This window comes from Corapipo altera, unplaced genomic scaffold (assembly GCF_003945725.1).
Source record: "Corapipo altera isolate COAL_440 unplaced genomic scaffold, ASM394572v1 343, whole genome shotgun sequence".
In the NCBI taxonomy this organism is placed as follows: Eukaryota; Metazoa; Chordata; class Aves; order Passeriformes; family Pipridae; genus Corapipo; species Corapipo altera.
In genome coordinates this window covers 6,958,075-6,982,069 of record NW_020884913.1, presented here as the reverse complement: position 1 = coordinate 6,982,069, position 23,995 = coordinate 6,958,075, and the positions used below count along the sequence as shown (strand labels likewise).

At 42.0% G+C, this 23,995-nt stretch overlaps 1 protein-coding gene across 1 annotated transcript in view; it reads left to right on the top strand.

Annotated features, from left to right (window-relative positions):
• Positions 1-23,995, top strand: part of TNRC6C (trinucleotide repeat containing 6C) — a 99,681-nt gene that overhangs the window by 30,935 nt on the left and 44,751 nt on the right. The window contains 1 exon segment of the mRNA XM_027654328.1: positions 11,994-12,320. Coding sequence (XP_027510129.1) covers positions 11,994-12,320 — 327 coding nt within the window.

The window sequence follows — 23,995 nt, the reverse complement described above, 5'->3', positions numbered from 1 at the left end:
GTGGGAATTGAAATAGGAGGTCATCTTCAGCCTCCTCAGTAGTTTTGCTCATCCTTCCCAGAAAAGATCACTTCATGATTTGGTGCCTTGTTGTGTCTACTAAGACCCTAAAAAACCCCTAATTCTAACTTAAAATCTCTGGATAATAACTTAGATGCACAGCAACAACGAACACTTAAATCCATAATCCCGTTTTACCTGGGATGTAGTCGGGATGTTGAAGCTCAGCTTGTTCCACCCCAGGGGTTGTCGCTGTGTTAATGCACCCTTGCTTTTCACATTTGCTTGAGATGTTTTAATCCTTATTTGCTGTATTATTTTGATGGAAGTGCTGCCTTTCCTCTGGGTGTTCACAGAACTGACGTCATTGTGGCCGGTGGCAGCTGTGGCAGTGCCGTGTGCTCCCTCTGCTGTCACCAGCTCCCTTCTCAGCACAAACGGAGTTTCCTTCTGGAAACTAAAGAAGTAATGTGGGCTGGATTTCTGAAAAGTGATTAATGGTGGATAGGGCCCATTTTTGCCTGAAGTGTCTTGATGAGTCTGTAATACAAGTTAAAGTCAGGGTGGTGGGGACAGCATTAACACCATCAGCTGGCAGCTACAATAACTTCTTATTTATGTGAGGAACTGGGAGCATCTTGGATTTGCCTCCCCTGGCTATCCTACTCCCAACATGCAAGAAACTACTTTAAAAAAATCGAACTTACTAATGCTTTTTTTAGTAGATCTGTAAAGCCATTAAAGAGCTCTTATTTTTGTACCCTGCCTAGACAGACGTGGTGTTTTCCTCTTTGTTTGCAGTTGGACTTACTGTAAAACATTTTCCTTTCTTTCTGCAAAAAACAGAAATAAAACTCTTTGTAAGCTGGACACAGTCATTGAAGATGTGGGAATTTACCCAAAGTATTTGTAAAGAAAGAATTTTAGGATGACACATATTAAGCCAAGCTGTATTTCTCCTTAAAATGCTGGTGTTACTTCTTTTAGCTCAGTCTAAGCACATTTCTATGAAGTAACTGTGTGTAATGCATGTGGAGTAATTAGATATTCCTTCCTAGTGAGGGGAAGACATGTGTCTAAAATAAACTGAGCAGAATTTTTGAATTAAAATGAAGTAATAATATTAAGTTATTATTAGTAATCTTTATTAAAACATCTTTAATTTCTTTTAACATTCATGTAATAGAATCTGATTTACTGGGAGTGGCATTTAATTAATTTAATTCAATTTAGAGAGTTAACTCTATTACATATTAGTACAGAAAATTACCTCTGAACAGTCATTTCTCACTGGTGACATGCAATAAGTTAATTTAGCTCGGAGTTCGTTTGGGTGCATTGTGAGTTCTTGGTGAAAGTTGCTATGGTGACAGATCACCAGAGCTGTCACTGCGACAACAACCCCGCCTGACACCGGCCTGGAAACATGGGCAGGTGTTGGAATCCTGGGAAGAGCTTCCTCGGGAATTGCCAGCCCTGTGCAGCTCTGCCCCGCTCACCAAAGGGGTGGGGTCAGAATGGGCAAAACAAACCGAACTCGGTTTGGTGTTTGGTCTTTCTTGGCTTCATCTCAGCTGCAGTGAAATGATTGCTAAATCCCCGTTGAATTTTAGTTTGGTTCCATTAAGGAAATTTTCCTGAAGAATCAGAATAGGAGAAGCTCTCTAAACTGCTAGGACTGCTTTCTTCATGTTTCTGAATAACTTAATGCCACATATAAAAAACAGGATTTAATGCACGATAGCACTGGAGACATAAAAAGTCTGTTCAGCTTTAGCTGAATTAATGAAGAGTTTGCTTCAGATTTGGTGTTGAATCTGAAATGAAGGCTTTGCTTCAGATTCTGCAGGTTTGGCTGTCAGGTAGACAAACTCTTAGTTCAAAAGAAAAACCTTCCAATAAATAGGCCGTCATTGAGAAGCTCGTTCAGAAAAACACTATTGCATATGACATGTCATGCTTAGATTTAAGAGCAAGCATTAAAAGAATTGAAATAGAATTTTAAAGTTCAGTGTATTTTCTTCCACCAACCCCCCCAAGATATATATGCAGACTTAAAAACTTGTTTGATTTTTTTTTTTTTTAATCTCTAGAGCACAACTTTAATTTAATTGGGTTTACCCGAGTAAGGGATTGTTCCTCATTTTGAGCTTCAGGTTTTTCACAGCTGCTCATTTCTGAGGCAGAAAAATGACATTTCCATGGGACTGCTTGTCTTTGCAGTAGTGGGAACTGCATCCAAAGTAGGATGTAGAACCCCAAACAGGTTTTTATGATTGAAAATCTGTGAATTTTCCTTTAAGTACACCCTCCTAAATTGGTAATGATGTCTGTCTGGTTTTTTACATGTTTTCAAGAACCTACCTTGCTCAAAGCATCGATTCTCAGAATAATTTTGTGAAATACAAATGATCTCTAGTTATCCCAATAAGGATCCAGACTTTGACATCTAAGGCCAAAATATTTCAAGTTTAGCTTTCATGGAGTTGGCTCCATGTGTGGTTTCTTGGGGTGATGCTACCTGAATCTTGGAATATATCCACACTGCCCAGGAGTGGGGGGGCTGGTCCATGCTGGGCACTGTGTTGGCTCAGCTTCAGTTTTTCATGCTGACTGATTTAAAATGATTGCTGAGATCACTATCTTTAAAGCTGTAGTATAAACATATTAAGTCTTCTTCTGAGATACAATGTGAAAACTGGAAGGGTTATGCCAGAACTACAGAGGCCTTTCAGTGGTTGCCCACAAAATCGTTACTATTTTAAGATTCCACCTAAAACATTCACTTGGTACCATAAATGTACACGACAGGAGAGCCGAGGCTTTGTGTTTACACAGGACTGTAGTCAGTGTGACATGTGTGCCCAGTGCCATGATTCCAGCAGCACAGCTAGTGTCAGTAAACATTACACTTCATGCCCCACCAGCAGACTCGTCGTCTGCGAGCGGTCGACACCGCGCTTTCCTAGGCACGTCTGAGAGGAGTTAAATAACAGCCTGCTTGCCCTGCATCCACCCCAGAACATAAACACAATGCCTGGAGAAGCTGCATTTCTGGTTTCCAGAAGGAAAATGTGCATTTGTATAGCGACTGTGATGTGTCCAGGCTGCTGGCCCCAGCGTGGTGCAGTGGTGTGTATCCACTCTCCAGGCCTGAGGCGTTCCCGGGGCATTGATCTTGGGCACACGTGCCAGCTGCCTGCACACCCAGTAGGTCAGATGTGTCCTGGACACATTGATCCCTCTGTCCACATGTTAAGACATTGATCCATAAACACGCAGTGGCAATTTCCAGGCATTCAAAAAAAAAAACCAAAAAAACCCAAAAAACCAGCTGGAGTCCTTATCTTTTTCCTGGCTCAAATGTCAAAATGGAAAAAGAGTTTGTACCTGAGGCAGCACGAGTGCTTAGTATTCCCAGTTATCCTGGGTGGGATGCCAAGTGCTGACTGTACTCTGGGAGACCCTGCAACTCCTTGGGTGCAGAGACCACAGGTACAGCACATATTCCAGATGTGATACAATCGGTGTGCTGCTGAACAGATTTCTTTAGCAACAATCCAGGATGGAAATGGTGGTTATACAGAGGGATCTCTGTACACTTCCCAACCACGTATGTTTATGAAAGTGGAAGCATTTACACTGTGATTAACTCTCCTCGAGCCCCAGCTGAAGAGTGGGCTGTTCCTGTAGATCCATCAGTGTTTAAGGTTTGAAGGACATTTCAGGCTCTTGTATACAGTGAACCAATGGATACTGAGATTATCCCAATTTTCAATTACTTATGAATGTACTGTGAATTTTTGTATTTATCTGTCGATGTGAACGGTTTAATGACTGGATTTCTGTTGTAAAGAATATTTACTGTTCAGTCCATGCCTGGAACTGATCTGTGGAAGGAAGAAAAAGGAACATATCCACTGTGATGGCTGCACCATTTGTGAATTTGTTTTTGTAAAAAAATTCTTTTTCATATGAAAACTGTGTGTAAAACATTATCTAATGAGATTAAATGCACACAGTCAGCTTAAAATTGAAGGATTCAGTTCCTGGTTCTGCCCAGACCTCTTCTGTGGCTCTGTATGAAGTTACTTAATCTGTTATTATATGCTTGAATTTTCCCACTAGTACTTGCGGTGATGATAGTGTTGGTTTTGGATAATTTAACTTTAAGCTGTTTCATGTCTTCTCTGACTCCTTTATTGTGTAGATACTGATGGGCTTCACTGCCTGGAGCATCACTGAGGAAGGGTTTGGAGGGTGAGAGCAGAGGTGAAGGAGGGAGCACATGCCTGTGACTGGCTCCTGACATGTAAATGCTGTGATCCTTTACTGTGTGACTGAACTGTTGGCATTGTGTTTGTGGGGTTCTCATGTCCTGTTGGTGGGACAGAACTTTTTCCCTGGTGAGTCTCTGTAAAATTAGTGGAGTTCAGATATTTCTAAATACTCTGGGAGGGAATACAAGATGTGAATTCACTCTCTCTGAAGAGGCCTGAGCACTCTTTATAGGAAAGTCTTATATCAGACACCTGAAAAGACTCTGCAGACGTTTCTAAGTGCTTGCTGAGAATCCCTGTCTTCATTCAGAGCTGCCCTCTCACTTAAATTTTACAGTAGTAATTTCCTGCACAAGCTCATTTGTCTCAGCAGTGACTCTTATCTCCCTCCCGTCCTTTTTACACAGTTCTTAGTGCTGTTGTTTCTTAATGTTATTAATACAAGTGATTAAAAACTTCTAATAGCTTCATTATTTTCCTTTTATAATAGACAAGGTGGCTTTCTAATGTCAATGCATTGTCATGCTCTGGGGGTGGGAATTGAGTTTACAGGGAGCCTTGAGTTCGAAGTTAAATGTGTGATGACATGTTAAAGGAAATACGCCTGTGCTGAGATGTCAGAGGCTTCAGGACAGATGTAGTTTAGGGAGCAGCTTTTAGCTGAATGTATTCATTTATTTATTTGTTGCTTTACAAGGGGTGAGTATTTGGACGAGCCTGTGTGTGGAGAGATGTACATGATTAATGCTGGTATTTGAGTTACATGAATTCATAAAGGCGCCTTCACATCCCTTCACGTTGGAGAACTATCGCTTGAAAGAAAACAGATGAATTGTTAAGTCTTGAAAGTTACCATCTGTTATCAGTTCACGTCCTGAAGGAATGCAGCTATGCTAATCTAACTGTTCCATTACCCAGAATCCTGATTCCTAGCTTGGACTGCCGAGTTTGAGGCCTCATGTATATGATCCAATTCCTGTTCATCAATTAGATGACGGCAAACCCCATGTGTGTGCACTCAGAGCCTTCAATAAACATGAGAGAGCTTGGCTTGCAGTGGAAGAGCATCATATTTGCTTTGGATTATCAATCTATTGTTGATGACAACCTATCAACCTAATTAGCTGTACCATTTTTAATGGCACAGCTAATTAATTGTGAATTTGAAATTAAAATTATAATCAGTGCTAACATGGAGGAAAGCAGCGAGGAAAATATTAAAGCTGTTAAAAGTGTAAATATTCGTCACAAGACTGCTGCATGTGAAACCAACCTGAATAATGTAGAATGGGATTGAAGAAAACTTTTAAAAATACGTGTTGAGTCACCCAAAACAGGTTTTGTGTCTTTCTCTCAAAAGAAGTATTTGTCACCCTCTCCGCTGACAGATTTGAAAGAAAAAAAATGTAGATGCTGTTCCAGAAAGGGAAACGAAATTTCGTGTCTGAGCTCTGAAGCGTGCAAGGATCTGTGTTTTTATTAGGAGCTTCTCTACCTCTTAAGTTAAATTTGTGAATACAGAGTTGTGTCAATAGAGTTGGACTCTTTGCTGCTCAGAAGTTCTGCTCAGGGTGGGCTGTGCTGGGCTTGCACAGAGGAATCGCTGTTGTGGTGAAGGGATAAAATGTCACTCAGGATTGATACAATTCCAACTTGACATTAATCAAGAACGAGATGGGGAGGGTCTGGACAGGTGGGGTTGGTGAAGAAAGACCACATCTGAAACTTATTTAAAAACCAGCTGAAGCTGGAGGGAGTGCTGAGACTATCAACCTGGGAGAAAAATGATCTCTTTGTCATGACTGAGGGAAGGAGAACTGAGTAAGATGGATTTGGAGCTCCATTTGACATGTAGGGTGGTAGAAAATGATACTCTTAAGGTTCTTGAGAGGTCATCTACTCCATCCTCTTGCCCTGAGACAAGATCACCAAACCTTATCATGTCTACAGATAATCCCTAATCATCCTTATTGTTAGAAATGTAAATCTAAATCTCCCTGACTGCTGTTTAAACCCAGCAAGTCCTGTCTTATTCACTGTGGGATGGAGCAAATTATTTCCTCCTTTCCCTTTGTGTTTTTTTTTTCTCTTTTTTTCTTGCTATGTGTACCCAGTGTCTTCTAGACTGAACATCTTCCTTGTCTCTGTCTGCTGTGGTAGTTCCCATTTCCAGATTCCTGTGTCCTTTGTACTCTTTCCAGGTAGTTCAGCTCTTCCTTGAAGGGAGATGGGTACAGACAGGGCTGTAGGGAAGGCTTTATGATACCAGGCTGAAGTAGATGGGTTACTCTGAGCCTCAGAGCTGGGTATTTATCCCATTACAACACTTGGCTTCTTACAGTCTTTTTGATTGATCTTTTACTTCTCTTTGGATTGTGATCTGCTAAAGCATTGCTTCTTTTTCTGCAGAACTGCTGTGGGGTGAGTTTGCTGTTCTACATTTAATTCTTCGTGCCTGATAATGTGACTTCTCTTATTCAATTGCAGTGTTTTGTCACATCACTTCTCCAGCTCATCGTTGCTCAGTTCTGATCCCATCACACAGTGATCTGACCACCCCCATCTTCTTTCCCCCCTCTTGGTGTCATTTGCAGGTTTAATAAGGATATCCTCCAGTCCCTCATCCACTTGTTAACGAAAATATTGAACAGTGTAGGCTCGGCTCCAGTCCCCATGGAATCTGTTCTGAAACACACTGCTGTTTTGACAGCAAACCATTGATTCTCCCAGGGAACATTTCAACCAATTTTACATTTTACTCACATTTCCCCAATTTACTTATGACAATATCAAGTACAAATGTCATTTCAGAAACCATGACATAGTTAAGTTATATAGAGAGAGCTTTCAGTGGTGGGACATGGGTGGGAAATGTGAGAAAAGAGGCAGAACTTGTTTGAACTGAAGCAGATGATGGGGTCTGAGGGGAGGGAGGAACAAATGAGTGTCAGGGTAGGAGTCAGGGTCTGCTGGATTTGTGGATATATGGCTCTGGAGCCAAAACAGAGGTGGGTGGTGGATGAAGTCCTCAGTTTTTCTCTATTTCAGACCTTTGCATAAAGCCAACAGTTAAGAGGGTGAAACCTCTTGTTGAAGGTAGTTGAGAAATCCTAATAAGTGATTTAGAGGTTTTCCATGAACTTCACAGCTTCCTGTTAATTCCTAGTCTGACTTCAAATTTCCTGGCAAAATAAAATTCAAGTTCTGTGTAGAAGGTCCAACTTGGTAGAAGTGAGAAGTCTGTCAGGAGAGGTGGGTTGTAGAAGAGGTTTTAGAACTGTGATGATGAAAGGCTAAGGAAGGAGGAAGGAAACATTGCAAAAGTCAAGAGAAGGAAGTGGAGAGGAAACCTGTGGAAGAGAAAGCAGGAGAAGATGCACTGTGGTCAGCTGGGAGGTCAAAGTAAGGGGGAAATGAAGGTAAACCAGGTAAAGACTTTATTTCTTCTGACTGTACTAATTCCTGACAATATCATTTATCCAATAAAACGGAGTAATTTCTTTACATAAATGGTGATAAAGTTCTAAAGCCACAATAACACATGTATTTTTACTTTTATCCCTGAAAGTGGGCTTTGATGTCGAACAGCAGCTTCTGGTTACATTATAAAAGCCATTCTGAGTACTGTGGAAAACGAGTTTTTGGGTTTCTCTTGTCTTTAGACTGTAAATTTTCTGCAGGTGCTTTTCAGGAGAAGTTTGTGAGCTTGGGAGAAGGGATGATACAGACAGAGAATTACCAATTTTTGTATAAAAACATTAAAGTCAGCTTTTATGCCATAGTTTCTGAGCACCTTTGCTGTTACCAGTAGATGTCACTGTGGATAACAAATCCCAGCGCTTAGGAGACAAAGGAGGTAATTTGTTAAATGAAAATTCAGCCTTTGAAAGTAGGTTGGAGGGGGGGGGGGGGGGCGACAATTTTTTTCCGAAAGAGACTTTTGTCAGCAAATAAAAACGGATTTCTTGCTAATGAGGATGTCTATTTTTGGCCACTATAATCCTGTGTTTCGTGGCTGCCTTCGCCCGACTTGGGTAAGTTCCTGGCGCTCGGTGTGACCTCAGAGGGGGTGTCTGTGTGAGTGTGCTCCTGTTCAGCTTTATTTTGAAAGCCTTTAGTGTTTGGAGGGTGCTTCAAGCAGCAGCCTTGTCGCTGCAGTGTGTATGTGCAGGGAATTGGCCATGGAGGAAGTGGCTTCATTAAGGTTGATTTGGAGGGGGGAGCAAGATGAGGAAAAAAAATTGCCCATATGATTGGCTGGGAGAATAGCTCTGAATTATGGGATCCATCTGTTTCCTGTAATGAATTCATAAACCCATCAAACAATGACCTGAACGAATTGCTGAAGGAAAAAAAAAAATAATACACTGGCATGATATGTTTAACGCAGTGAGGCATTGGCATTGTATAATCAAAAATTCTCCTCACATCCAGCACTTTGTAATGGAGCTGCTGTGTTTAATAGAAGCTGTAAATAAATCCTGTCACAGTAGCAGCCAAGAATGCATTTCTGGGTTTAACTGTTTCTCTTCTGGAATGTCTGGTACTCGAAGGCTTTAGAAATGCAAGTTTTATAGGGCTGGAGTGGGGGATTCTGAAATATAGAGAAATGTTAATGAGGTGAATGAAAGGAAAAAGCTGCCATAAATCAGTATTATGTGGCTTAACCAGTTTCTTTCATTTATGCATGTTCTTTCCTTATGTCATAGAAATGTACTTAAAAGCTATTGTTGTAATTGAAATCTGTTAGACTGATCCTATTCATTATATTAATAAAATCCACCTACAATTGCTCGTAACACTTTTTTATGCAGTTGGGATTCCCGAGATTGTAATCATCAAAAAGCATATGGAGTAATTATTGGATTTGTTTGGGTGAAATTGGATTAAGAAGTTTAGATACCATTAAGTACTGATAATTATTACAGGGAAGCTCATTGTTTAGTGTATGTACAGCTCGGAATGGAGAGTAAGCAGATACCAATCACAAACATCTTAAGAGAGAGCAATCTCAAGGCTTTTATTTTATGCCTTTAATTGTATTTTTGCAAGAGGCTTTCTGCTTAAATGTTTTTGCTTCAGCTCTTAAATCACTCAGTATCAAATCCATTCCCCCATACATTTTAAACAACAGTTTTAACATTCAGGCAAATTTAGCTGTAAAGGCTCCATGTTAATTCCTGGATTCCCCACAGCTGCCCACATGCCATTAGCTGTGACAGTGGATTACTTTCAGGTGAAAGGGTGGACAGGCTGCTCCTCCGGGGCTGGAAAGGGCTCTCCATGGATTGGCAGGTCGGCCCTTGGGGCTGATTAAACGCAGAGCTCACGGAGCATCAGTGCTGGGGCAGCTCCGCTGACTGAGGCACTGCCTGGGAGAGGCTCCCTCTGCTCTGCTTTTGTGCCCTGCAGTGAGCTGAAATGTGCCTTTGTGCACTGTGTGTTCTGCAAGGGACAGCCCTCGTCTTGGAATGTAGCCTTTTGGGAAGGAGAGTGGCCAGAGGGTTTAAAAAGGTGTTGTTGGAGCAAATATCATGAGACGTGCAGGGCAGACACTTCGAACAGTCACAGTTGGTATTTCTCACAGTGCATATCAACTGAAAATTGCTGTTTAAGCATTGCTGAGGATGACTATAGAATACAGTCATATTGTCTTTGTAACATATATTTGCCAAATGTTATTGCTGTATTTGAAGTCTAAATTCTAGCCCGGTACGAAGGTGGAATTTGGAGCTCAAGCCCATTACTGTGATGTTGTTCACTCTTTTTGCTTTATTCCTTGTCAGTGGTGTAATTAAATGGTTATTTGCCAGCTGCCATGATTTGTAGACACACTATTCTTGCAAGAGCTTTCATTTAACTACTCTTTTAAAAAGATTTTTGATGTACAAAATAAAATATGCTTTTCTCTATTGATTAGAGAAAAACATATACACAGAAATATTTTTTTTTCTAAAATACAGTGATATTTTGATTTTCTTTGTTCTTTTCTCTCATCTGGGATTCAGATATACAGAGGGAAACATTGTCTCTAACACTGAAATTGGGTTTCTCTGGCCACACCTTTTTGATCAAACAGCTTTGTGAATTTACATTAAAGTGGAAAATGTGTATTCTATGACTTGCATTAGTGATGGGGTTTATATATATCTGTATATGCACACCTATTTGGAAGTATCAGATGTGATTTATATATACACAGTACGGAGAGTATAATGCTTTTTAAAAAGCAGCCTGCCTTGCTCTCTGAAATATGTTTCCAATTAATTGTTATTCCTTATGAAATCTCAGGGCCAGACAAATCCCGACTCCGCTGGCATCGTGCCAGTTAGTGGCTTCCATTCTCTTGTCCTTTCCCTCCTCTTCCCTGGCATTCCTTCTCATCTGTTGGCACAAGGGTTTGTGTGCCTGGTCTGTCAGCCCTGGAGAACCTTCCTTGCTGGAAGGGTGCATTATTTTTGGTCCATCAGCTGCATCTGGAATGCTCTTGGTGAATCCTGTGGTAAAGGAGTCGCAGCTTCATCCTTTGCAGAAGGACTGAGTATTTCAGGTCTCTGTGTTTCTAAATGTTTGCATCTTTGTGATAATGATGATTTTAGTAGGTAAATGCTTACATTTCTGTAACAGTAATAGCAATAGGAGGAGGAGTTACAAAGCACCCATTAAAATTAAGTCATATTTTCTGTCATGTGGACAACAGATTTATTTATGTTGTGGAAACAGAATAGTTTTCACGTACATGTTGAATATGCAGATTTGATATTTGAAAATAATTACTCTGCATTCCATCACACTTTTAAACTACTTTTTTAATTGTCAGAGTATGGATAAACTGTTTCCAAAGCTGGTGATACATTTTGAAAAGGGAGTGAAGGTTTAATCTCTGCTTTTCAGGTATTACTAGTGCTTCAATTTTTTTTTTTTTATATTCAGAGTTCCTTCTTTGTCACAGACATAAGCATAGGTGAAGTTGTTTAGGCTTCCAAAATAAACAGTTTGGAGAAGCAGAATGTTGATGGTTCTGTCAAACTTGGCATATTTTTGCTTGGCCAAGTCCCTGCTTGCTTTGACCACCCTCAGCATTCCCCTGGTGCCTGCTCACTGCTGCTGCTGTGGAAGTTGATCAGTTTTCCAGGGTGGCCTGGCTGGTTTTTTGCAGGCAGGGTCAGCGTGGGGCGTATCAGATGTACACCTGGGGTGTCCTGGAGTGCTTGATGTGAAGGTTTGTATAAAGACCACAGGAAAATTAAGTTTGTGTGAGTGTTGAATAAGCTGGTGTATCAGGTATTTTAACTTGGTTTTGGGAGCTCATTAGAAACCTGAAAATGTTTGTTTTCGTGGCTGTAGGCCATGGGGTTTGATGTTAATATTGGCAAGCTCGCATCCGAACCTGCAAAACTGCTGAACTGAAAAGGCAGCGGGGGCTTTAGGTGGGTGCAGCTTAACTGACCCTCCTGTTCAATGCTGAATTGTCACAGCTCTCTCTTGTCCTCTGTGTGGTTTAAAGCAGGAGGGAGGATGTGCTGCAGTAAGGAATAAAAGGTTCAAATACTGTCCTGGGCCACATTTTGCTTAAGCAGAAAACACGTTTTACCAACTGCGGGACTAAGAAATGTTATCCATTTGCTCATGTACAGTAAAAAAACCCACAACCTCTCTGATACTAAAACAATTAATTTTTATTTTTATTTATTTTTTTTTTTTAAAATGCAGTGCCAGAACCTATTAAGACCAGTTTAAGCCAGCCCCAACCTGCCGGTACCGGTACCAGTACTTCCACCAGCACTATTACCAACAGCAGCAATGGCAAGCGCGCGTCTGCCAACGGGCAGCAGCCGGCTGCGTCCCGATACCTGCCCCGAGAGGTGCCTCCACGCTTCCGCCAGCAAGAACAGAAGCAGCTCCTAAAGCGGGGGCAGCCACTGCCCACCGGGACTCTGAGCGGCACCAGCCCCGCGCCGGGCACTGCGCCAGCGGGGGCCAGTCCTCCTCCGCAGCAGGGAGCGGGTGGACAGCATCATCCCAGTAAGACCCAACCAGGTAAGGCTCTCCAAACCCGGCTGCTGGCACAGGTGGTGTAAAAATGTGGTGGTTTGGGCTAGGCCTTCCTTGGTGACCTGTTTGTAACCAAGGAAGGGTCCAGATTTACCCAGTATTCCCTACGATTTTTACGTAAGCCAGATTCTAAGAAGAAAGGAGGAGAGGCCTTCGCTCTCTTTCCTTCCGGCAGCTTGGAGGTGCAGGTTCCCTGCTGTTGAGTCTGTCGTGTTGGGGAGCGAGGCCTGGTGAGGCCTTGTCGACCTTGGGAGGCGGAGGTTGCCGGCGATCGTCCCAGAGCGACTCTCGGTTGTCCCAAGGAGAGTGGTGGGATATTTTCTTTGCCAACTCTTTAGTTACTAGATCTCGGGCTACTGATTGGGAGATATATATATATACATTATTTTATTTTGGTTTTGTTCCCTTTTCCCTTCCCCCTTCCCCTTCCCTTGTGAAATTGTATATATTTTAAATTGTATATATTTCAATTATAACATAAGTGTAAATATATTTATATATATCACTTTAGCTGTCTCTCTCGTTTTGGGTTTTCTTAGCTGGTTGTTTTTCTCCCTCTTCTCCCTGAGGTTTGGAGGGGGGGGAGGGACTTCTGGTGGTAAGGTTTGGAGACTTGGCAGGGAACCAGCTTCAAACCATAAAGAATGTTAAGGGTCATCTTAAAACCGCAGAGGTTTTGAAGCAAAGCGTGTGCTGCTGCTCATCTTCTTAGGGGATACGTTGTTTCTAACATCCGCTTCTGAAAGGTTTTCTTGCTTATTCAGGTGCTTGGAGCTGTGGGGTCTTCCTTCAGTTTGTTTGGTTTTCCCTCTTCCCCTCTTTCTCTGATATGAATCTAAATGTTTATCTAAATATTTATTTAGTGGTCATTCTTACAGAAGTGTTGTTAATTCAGGTGTTTCCAAGTTTTCATCTGTAATTTTGACGGTTTTAATGCTCTTTAAAGAGTGTTTTGCATATTTGTAAATAAGGAACAGGAACTTGGCTTATGTCCTGTTATGTTGCTTTTATGCCTTTATTTACTTACTCATGCTCTCAATTGTTATTTTCACATTAGGAAAATAATACTTTGGGAAAAGCAGTTGAGTGTCTTAGGCCTTTCTACCACTTCATTCTGTCCTTTGCAGATCAGAGAGTCACAGGATGGTTTAGGTTGGGAGGGACCTTTGGGAACATCCAATTCCAACCTCCTGCCATGGGCAGGGACACCTTCCACTATCCCAGGTTGCTCCAAGCCCCATCCAACCTGGCCTTGGACACTTCCAGGGATAGGGCAGCCACAGCTTCTCTGGGAACCTGTGCCAGGGCCCCACCACCCTCACAGTGGAAAATTTCTTCCTTATATCTCATATAAATCTACCCTCCTTCAGCTAAAAGCCATTCTCCCTTGTCCTGTCACTCCAGGCCCTTGTCCACAGTCCCTCTCCAGCTCTTTTGGAGCCCCTTTAGGCACCAGAAGGGGCTCTGAGGTCTCCTTGGAACCTTCTCTTCTCCGAACTGAACACCCCCAGCTCTCCCAGCCTGGCTCCAGAGCAGAGGGACTCCAGCCCTTGTAGCATCTCTGTGACCTCCTCTGGATCTGCTCCAGCAGCTCCATGTCCTTGTTAATTTGGAGGCCCAGAGCTGGAGGCAGCTTTGCAGCTGGAGTATCAGACACACCAACCTTCCTTTGGCTATTGGAAACAGGATATGGAGGAGTAAGTCTCTTAGCTGCCTTTATTTTCCTGAAGCTGCTAATGAATGAGGAAATAAGGAGCTCTCTTCTTACTTGCCCTTCTTACATGCTAGAGATCACATAAGTTTTCCAGTGGAGATGAACTCAGTAAATGGTGCACATCCCCTTTTCCATCACTGCTCTGTGTGTGTGTGTGTGTGGTGTTAGGGAAGGCAGAGAGTGTTCTGATATAGTTATTTGGGCTTAAAAAAGTTATCTGGACTAAGTCATAAGAAGGTTTTTGATATCTTGAATATTAGTGATTTCTGTATGATCTGAAGTGTTGCTCATTATCACTCATTAAATGCTGTCAAACATCACATACTTCAGATCTGAACTGTCTGTAGTTTTTCCCTTTGGGCATTACTGAATCTTTCACTATTTTTGCTGCTGAGCTGAACTCCAACATCAAATTCTTTGGTGGTGTCCTTAGAAGTTTTAGTTAGATAAGAAAATAATCTCTCAGAAATTACAGCTTCTGTGGTTATCAAGATGGATTTGAATATATTATTCAACTTCTTCCCAGGAACACAAAACTGAATAGACAAAATAAAACAATTGTTTATTTACTCAAAATGGTCCTGGTTTAGGGAGGGAAGAGGTTCTACTTCTGCATTCTCAAGTATTTGGCTTTAGTGGAATGGAAAGCTGTCACTTCCCACCAGTTAGAGCAGCATCCTCATCTTTCTTGCAAATCCCGGTTCAGCAGGGATGATTCTGACATTTTTGGCTTCTTTTGCTTTTGAAGATGTTTATTAACTGTCAGATTGATGTTCTGTGTTGTATATGTTTATTATTTTATTTTCAGAACTTTAGAATCATAGCATATCCTGAGTTGGAACAGACCCACAGGGATTATCAAGTCCAACTCTTGGCCCTACATGAGACACCCCAACAGCCCCCCCCCTGTCCCTGAGAGCATTGTCCAAACACTCCTGGAGCTCTGGCAGCCTTGGTGCTGTGCCCACTGCTCTGGGGAGCCTGGTCAGTGCCCAACCACCCTCTGGGGGAAGAACCTTTGCCTGCTATCCAGCCTAACCCTGCCCTGACACAGCTCCAGCCCTTCCCTTGGGTCCTGTCCCTGGTCACAGAGAGCAGAGATCGGAGCTGCCCCTCTGGTCATTATTTATGTGGTAGAGACAGACTGACCAACTCAAGTGGCTCAGGCTGCCTGAGGGTCAGTGTGGGATTTCTTCCAAGCATCATTATAAATGTATCTGAAGCATCTGTGTTTGAGTTTAAAGAAACACACTGTAAATCATGAAACAAAGTCCACTGTAAATCATAACATAATTCATAAAGGAACTTCACTTGTAAGAGTGTGGTACGAGCTGTCTGACTTTGATCTTGCCAGATGCATTTCTACCTTGAGGCTTTAGACTTCTTTTCCTGATTCCTGTTTTAACCTGATGTAGGTGTAGTTTGTCAACCTGGCAACCTTCAGCAGATGTTTTGCACTGTTGAATTAGTTTGGGTTTTTTTATTCTTTTACTACTTTTCTGTTGCCATTGGAAAAATTCAGAGTACAGTAAAAACTAGTACAAATGAGAGGAAGAGGAGTGCAGCACCTTTTCAGCTTCATATTATATTCCATATTGCACCAAACAAGTTAACCAAGATCAAACTCTTAGCGAAAGTGTTACTTATAATCACAGAATCACAGAATGGTTTGGGTTGGAAGGGATCTTAAAGCTCATCTTGTTCCACTCCCTGCCATGGGCAGGAACACCTTCCTCTAGCCCAGGTTGCTCCAAGCCCTGGATAACCTGACCTTGAACATTTCCAGGGATGGGGCAGCCACAGCTCCTCTGGGAAACGTGTGCCAGTGCTTTAACCCCCACAGGGAAGAATTTCTTTCTAACATCTAATCTAAACCTGCAGTTTTAATCTAAAGCAATTTGTGTACACAGTCAGAGTTGTTTATTCTGTAAAGGCAAAAGCTTTCAGAGGCATCAGAAGATCTGCACAAAGTTCTTAGTTCAGGGAATAGAATCTTAGGCAAGCTAAATCCTTGGCTAATTTTTTGTCTGCTGACTAAAGAGGTGGTTTTTTTGAGTCTTAAAGGATTGCATCTTCCCCATAGGGAGAACTCTCTGAATTCTGGAACTCGTGTAGTTCTTTCCAGCAGGTGGAGCATCAGTTCATTTACTGACTGCAGATGGCTACAGGAGGAAAAAATGTCCAGCTCAGTTTATGGTGATGACAGCTGTGTGCCTGGCTTCTTTGGGAGGCTGGCAGAGGAGTATCTCACTCCTGAGAGACCTCTGTAGCCATGAGATACATATATCAACAGTCTCACCCAATCTCTCATACAGGCTTTGTCTTCACCTTGATGAGCATAAAGAGGAAAGAAGTAGGAAGAGTATCAAGGAAAGACCAGAGCCTTTTCTTCTCAGCTGTTAGGATCTGAGTGATTGTTAGCATTAGAAAAAATGTGGGGATTCTATATGCTGTAAACATACTGCATTTAAGTGAATTTTCATGAATTTCCCATGAAATTTAATTTAAGCTAATCACATTTTTGTGAGTTTGAAAATAAATTTTAAACAGGAGGATTCCAACTGAGCAAAGCTTTATCAGAAGGCAGATTTTTGCCTTCCTCCTCTTAGCATCAGTAGGAGCTGTTTTCCTTTAAATGTCTGTTTCTGGTTCCCTGGGTATTTCATTTACTGAAGAGACTTTGCAGGTAAAGGTTCTCTGGGGGAAGTGAAGGGAAGGAACAAAATAAATTTAACTTTTCCAGAAGACTCAGTGTAGGTACCCGATCCACATCTAAACAAGACTTTGTCTGCCTGAAGAGCACCTTCAGTTGGGAGAGTGGACATTATTCCTGGCCATTATTAGACATCTCAAAGACTAAAGGCAGTCAGTAAAGAATCCATGCCCAGGGCTCCTTCCCTCTCTGGTGCCCTGATTGCCTGACCAGAGCCCCTTAGGCCTGTGCTGGATTCTGCCCAAGCAAGGCTCCCTGTGAGGCTTCTTTATGCTCATCATGGACAATAATAACTTCTTTCTGTGGATGAGCTGGTGTAAATCAAAGAGCCAGGATCCAGAAGATGCTTGATGTAAATTCATGTCTGTAGCATTTCTTTTTATAGGCTCATATTCCCTCATAGTTAATTTGTAATTGTGCAACCACGCTCCTTCCAGGCCCTATTTATAACTACCTGGATACAAGGAAGGCTGTTAGAGAAGCATTGCCAGCCTCCTCACTCTAAAAATCACACTATTTTATCTCTTTATTCTCTTATCAGCACAGTCTCTGTTATCTACTATCCAAAACACTGATCAGAACTTAACTGCAATGTTGTGAATTAAAAAGGATGTTCTGCCAGTGTAAGGCAAGTGGGAATTGATGGCCACTAATATATTCTTTGTCAGGTTTATCACCTGGAAATATCAGTGAAGTGGGTGAGAGTAGGGATTTTTTGTTTCTCTCTTAAGGTAATGTCTAAAACATTAACTAGATAAACTATTAAGAGAAGAAATTAAAGCATTTCAAATTGCATGGAACACTTTAGAAATCTTATCCCTTGAAAACAGTCTTCTGCTCATGGTTAAATATTGTGAAACTGTTTTCTGAGTACTTTAGAGTAGAATAGTTACTTGTCTGGAGCTTCTGCCTTGAGCTACAAAATTTATTCTTGACATTCCCCCTCTGTAATCCTTTTCAGGATTACACCGAAGGGAAGCTGTATCTCTAATTTATGAGCAGCATTCCAGTATCTAGTCAAGTTTGTTATTTTTAAAAATGGGGCTTTTTTGCTCTTCCCACTTTGTCACTAGCTCCAAAAAACATGGTGAATAGTTAACTCCCCTTATTGTGAAGCATTAGTTGAATCAATGGAATGGATCTTTTGCCACGTGATCTAAAAGAATTAAAAAGGTAATTTCTGGAAGCTGCCATGGAAGATTAAAAACAACAAGTAAATACAGACTTCTTTGTTTCTTTACAAATCAAGAAGTTTGTATAGAAGTCTCCAGGCAACCACTGTGTGTTTGATAATTGTAAGAACAGAGATCAAAAGAAGTCATCAGTTCTTCTGCAAGATGCCTTTGATTTTCCTGCAATTCAGTGATGTGGAACCACCATCCATCAACTCCAAACCAATGTACCATGTCCTGCAGGAATTGGGAAGGAACTTCTGTCCTTCTTTTTATTGGCAACTAGTGTGTTTTGTGGAGCAGATCCATATCATAAGTTTTCAAAGTCTAAAAAGAAACGAGAGCAAGTAATTCCTGGAGTAATTGGAAGGAGAAAACACACCAGCATTGTGGAAACTCAAGAGTTAGGCTTTTAATTTGTTCTGTCTGTTGCTTTCTGGGAAGTGAGAATTGGACAGCAGTTACAGAGATTTATTTTCCTCTTGTGTGCTGATGCCAGATTCTGTGCTGAGCTTTTCTTTTCTGTGGAGCTGGAAGTTTTATTTCATGTTTGAAGATTTCTTTAGCTGAAGTTTGCATATTCCTGCTCATGGCATGATATGTGCACATGAGTGATTGTTGTGGGCTGGAAGTTGCTTTGTGCAGTTGTGTATCAGGATAACTCCTATAATATGTTTGTATTAATTCTGGTTTTGATAACTTTTTTAGGAAGCAAGATTAAAAAGTCTTGCTTACTGTTAAATTCATGTCTGGCAGTACTCATTCCAGGCATGCAGTCCTTTAACTGTGGGTTACTTCAGAATTCCTTCTGATGGGGTAATTTTATATTGTTGTAAAGTCAAAATTGGAGAAAGGTTTTAGGGTGAAATATCATTTCTTCTAAACCCAGTCAATATACTTGGAAAACACTGATAAGCTTTGGCATACAGTTGTTTCATCAGATCCAGCAAAGTCGTAGGACCTTCCTGCTAAATTCCATGTTTGAACAATTCAGCTTGAACAGTTCTGCTTACTGTGATTTGTGATGGCTGTAGGTAAGGCAGGTACATGCAAGAGCAGTTCTGAAATACATTAATAAAGTTTAATTTCAAAAGTCTGAAATAAGATTTAGCTTGCTCTCCTGGAGGCATTGCAAACAGGCTGAGCCTTGACAAACAAAGCACATGAGAACACCCTTTATGGAAATGATTTGCTGAACTTCATCTCTTTGAGCCCATATTCTGTAATTCCATTAGCAGCATATCTTTGTTGGTAAAACAATACTGTCTTTTTGCTTTTAGTTGGAAAGTTACACAATTAAAACCAGAAAATATAGAAATTGATTTATTCTGGATCTCCCATAAGCAGAGCTTTTCATATGTAATAGTTAAAACACTAAACACTATAAAATAGAAATCAGGGATTAGATAATATTTATTCATCTTGTTTGCACACTTTCTATCTATATAATTTCACGCTTTCTATAGAAAATACACTTTAAAAAAAAAAATGTTCTCCATAATACCTGATGTGCCCCATTGTGCCCCATGGCTGCTGGTGTGGGATGAACAAGCTTGGTGATTTTTGTTTGGAAACACAGGAATTGGCTGTTTATGCTGCTTCCCTGGAAGGTGGCTGTGTGAAGCAAACACACCGTGCCATTCTGCACTGAAGCTCCTCACAGCTTGCAGTTCTTACACCACTTGTCGAGGTGTTGGCCGTGATTTGCAGAGCAGGTCCCTCTACAGCTCTTCACTATACACACATTTCTGCTGAGTGGCTGTGTGAAAGTTTTCCTACTAGTGGGATTTGTTTAAAAACATGGGGAGATTTATTTTTTTGCCAATAATTAGTGCTGTAAAGGGATGTTCAGGTGTAAGAGGTGATTATGTTTCTGTCTTCTCGTGGTGTTTAGCTTTGTTTAGCTTTTGGTAGTGCTTGCTGTCTGGTTTGTGTCCCTGGAAATCAGGCAGTGTTCCCAAAGGTCACTAGAGCCAGGTATATATTTAGACAAAAGGAAATGAAAACATCAGACAAGGACATAAATGTAGAAGTTTATGTGGAAATGGGATCTAGCCCATGGTACTGTCTGGATGTGCTCCTGAGTGATGAACATTTCCTGAAATGCAGTGATGGGAAAGTTGTGGAATGTGATTCTCAGCTTGTGGAGGGTTTTGTCTCCCATCTAAATTTTCAAAGATTCTATATAATACCTTGAATATAGAGAAGAGGCAAGCTCTGTGTAGCCCAAATACGGGCATTATGAATGAAAAATAATGGTAAAAACTCATCAGTAAGCTAATCTCTGGAATGAGTTTTTCTGTATTGTGTTTGTTATCTGACATCAGGCAGCAGAGCGTGCAAAATAAATCTGCTGCTTCAAATCTCTTTGACAGTGATTAGAGTTTTTCACCGGGAGAAGGAAAAATAGAAATGGGTGAAAGGATAAATAACTGAGGTGCCTTTGTAGTTTTGCTGTCCTCACTTTCAAAGAGTGGGGCTGTGCAAAAGCCTGATGACTCAAAGGTGGCTGCTTTTGGTTTAGAAGGTCCAGAGCTGCATCCCTCCTCCAGCTTCACTGTGGATGGGCAGTGCTGCAGTGATAGACAGGGACAGGAACTGCCCAGGTGTCTGTGAGGAAAGAAAGGCCAGGGCAGAGCCTGGCAAGGTGTTAAAATGTGCAGGTGGCAGTTTTCTGACAAAGCATGTGAAGGGACCAAGTAACAGGACATGCCTCTGACGGTGGAGAAGGAAAAGGTAGAAAGCAACTATCTTTCCAGGGAATAATAATTGACCAGGGAATAAAAAGAGTTTGGCCCTTGGGAAGAGCAGAAAGGGTGTAAGGTCATGTGGAAATTATTGGAAAGCTGAACTTGTACAGCTCAGGAAACAGGTATGATACTACAAGAAACAAAGAGAACCCCAAATTCGTTGCTGTTAGGAAAAAAACAAACAATGAATGAAAAGGTAACCATTTCACAAGTCAGTTCAGTAGAGGGAAGGCCACTGAAACTGGTTGGATGTTCAGCAGAGAGAACCACTGATGGATGGCATCAAGAATATTTTAAATGCCTTTTCCCTTTGTCTATAAACTAGTGGTTGACTTAGAACTAAGGCTCAAGCAAGTTAAGAGTACTTTAAGAAATAAAGTTTCCAGTTATCTGGAAATAACAACATTCATAGTAGACTACACAGAGGATGGATTGGAGCAATGTGATCACTTTCAGAGTATGAGAACTAGAAAACAGAAAATAAAACAACCGATGTTTAAAGGTGAGAAATGAGGAACTGAAAGATCAGTCAGAGTAATTGCTAGAACGATCCTAGAAAAATAACCAAAGCGTTTTTTCTGTGCATTTAGAACTTTGCAAGAGAGACTTTGCAGAGTCAACATGGGTCTGTGGAGAGCAGGTTGTGCCCAGGGAGGGTACCTCCCTGTCAGCAGTGCAAAATGTCCTGGAAGCCAGCTTGGTGCAGCCTTTGATAGTAGCTCAGAAGACTTTGTTGTACTGGATGTGTGGTGGTGTAAATAAGTGGGAAGTAAGATGAAGCTATTGTAAGAAGTGTCACAGCTGCTCAGGAAGGTGTAGACAGGGAGTAGCTGTTGGTCCTTACTGGCAGAATGAGAACATTTTGAGCAAGAGTGCAAATTTGTACTCTCTGATATTTGAGTCAGGCTTTCAGCTGTAAACAACAGCCTGCATTAAATTTTTGATTGATTCCAACTGGAGAAGAGCGCAAGGAACAGTATGGAACAGTGGTGACACAATTGCCTAATTGGATAAGAAATAAAGAAAAGAAAAAGGCTCTTTTTTGGGGCCAGAACAGCTCTGTACCCAAATACAGGTATGTGAGTATCATGCTGCAGAAATGGATCTGGTCACAGGGTGAACTAGACTAAGATGTCACACTGTTGAAAAGAGGACAGACACACTGAGGGATATGGACAGTGCTTCCCATGGGGCACATGGGATAAGGCCTCTGAATATTGAGTCCAGTTCGGGGTACTGTGCCTTCAGAAGGATGTGAACCAGCTGGAAGAAGCAGAGGAATGCAACAGGAATGAGTAGAGATCTTGGAAAAAAAAACCTTCCAAAGCGTAAAGGAATTGGAGCTCCTGAGCCAAAGGAAAACTGGAATTATAAATGCAGAGATACCTAAATGACTGCTGCAGGGAAGAAAATGATATGTTCTGTACGTCTGTGATGGATCAGATAAGAAATAATAGGCTTAAATTTCAACAAGGAAGATTAAGGGTAGACATTAGGAAAAACATGCTGGTATGAAAACTGTCTTGAGAAGTGAGATAGAGCACTTGGGAATGTGCAGACTCCATTGCTGGAGGCCTTCTGGGGTGAGTTGGCTAATGTCACCTAGTGTGTCTCAGGAATAATTCCTTAGACCAGGTGAGTGGGCTGCATCACCCCTGAAATCCCCTTTTTTTTAGTCTGCAGGCATCAGTAATTATGAATTTCAAATTTATCAAGCATAAACCTCATCAGAGTTGCTCCAAGATGGGACACATAGAAGGGAACAGACGTTGCTCTGCCAGCAGGGTTGGAGTGGAAGCTGTGCTTCATTTTGCTCCCAGACTTTTTAGTAGGCTCTCACCTTTCTTGGGGTTCTTCGTTGCCTTTCTGCGTACTCGTGACTGGTAAAAACAGTCCCCTTCATAGGTGCCCGTTACAAATACCTACCTCAATAAATCGAAGTTGATTACAGGAAGTTTGTATTATTAATAAGAAGAATACAAGGAACATGGGAGTGTATCCGATGTTCTCATCCAGTTTTGACATATTTTAACTAACGGAAATTTCAATGTGTGTAGTTGGTGTTAAAGGACTGTAATAAACCACAACAATACTTTTACTTCAAAAAGTTACTGCAGAATTGACTTTCAGGCTTAGTTCCTGAATGCATTTGAAATAGTTTTCTGAATAGAAACAAAACCAAGCAGATTTGGTTTTTATTCATCTGTTGTTTCTCAAATGAGGTTGAACCCGACCAGTATTCAGAGACTATTGCAAAGAAACAGAGAATAAAATGTCTTCAGAAGGAAACCCAACTATTTTCAGGAGTACTTCAGTGGAGCAGTTCTCGAGCCAAGAATAGCAGCAGTGATTGTGCTTTGCTGGTGAAGTGGCAGCGACCCTGAGAAGGCAGCCAAACCCTTAAAGAGCCACGGGCTGTGAGATGCAGCACAGAGGGGCCAAACCGCTCCAATGGGCACCTGACACGAACTGAAACAGCAAATTTAAAACATGCTCCACTTACTGCACCATTGATATGTATTTGGGGAAGGTAGGAGGGGGAATAATCATAAAAGAGTGTTTTGGGCATACTGGAAGTTCGTGTAAATCAACCTTTGCAGTTTGTGTGCGTGCACCGATACAAGTTCTCCATGCGTGATCTGAGAATTTGTGATGATCCTTAGTCCCTTAAAAACATGAGGCTTGACCCCCTTTGTGCTCACCCTGCGTGTTCCTGTGCCTTGAAGAGCTCCGGGGCTCCCACTGCGGGTGTTCCAAGATGGTTGGTCCCGGCTGTGCAGGCGCAGCCAGCGCCCGGCTCCTGCCGCATTGTTCGGGCAGCTCTTCCCTTCCCTGCCTCTATAAACAACCACGCCGCTGATTAATGCGCTCGCGTTTGCCACTTAGAGCTGGTTTAGATAGAGGCAGGGAAGTCATTAAGGGCTTGGCAGCGATCCAGTGTACATCTGGGACTTGGGAGCTGCTGCTGGGGCAGGGAGGAGGGCGGCGGGCAGGAGCTGGGGCAGGGAGGAGGATGGTGGGTGGGAGGAAGGAGCTGCCATTGGGGCAGGAAGGAGGACACTGGGCGAGGAGGCAGGAGCTGGAGAAGGGAGGAGGGCAGCGGGAAGGAGGCAGGGGATGTGGCTGGGACAGGGAGGAAGATGATGGGCAGGAGCTGCCATTGGGGCAGGGAGGAGCAAGCCAGGCGGGAGCTGGGGCAGGAGGAGGACTCCAGACAGAAGGAGGACTCCAGGCAAGACCTGGGGCAGAAGGCAGGAGCTGGGACAGGAGGAGGACTCCAGACAGGAGCTGGGGCAGGAGGAGGACTCCAG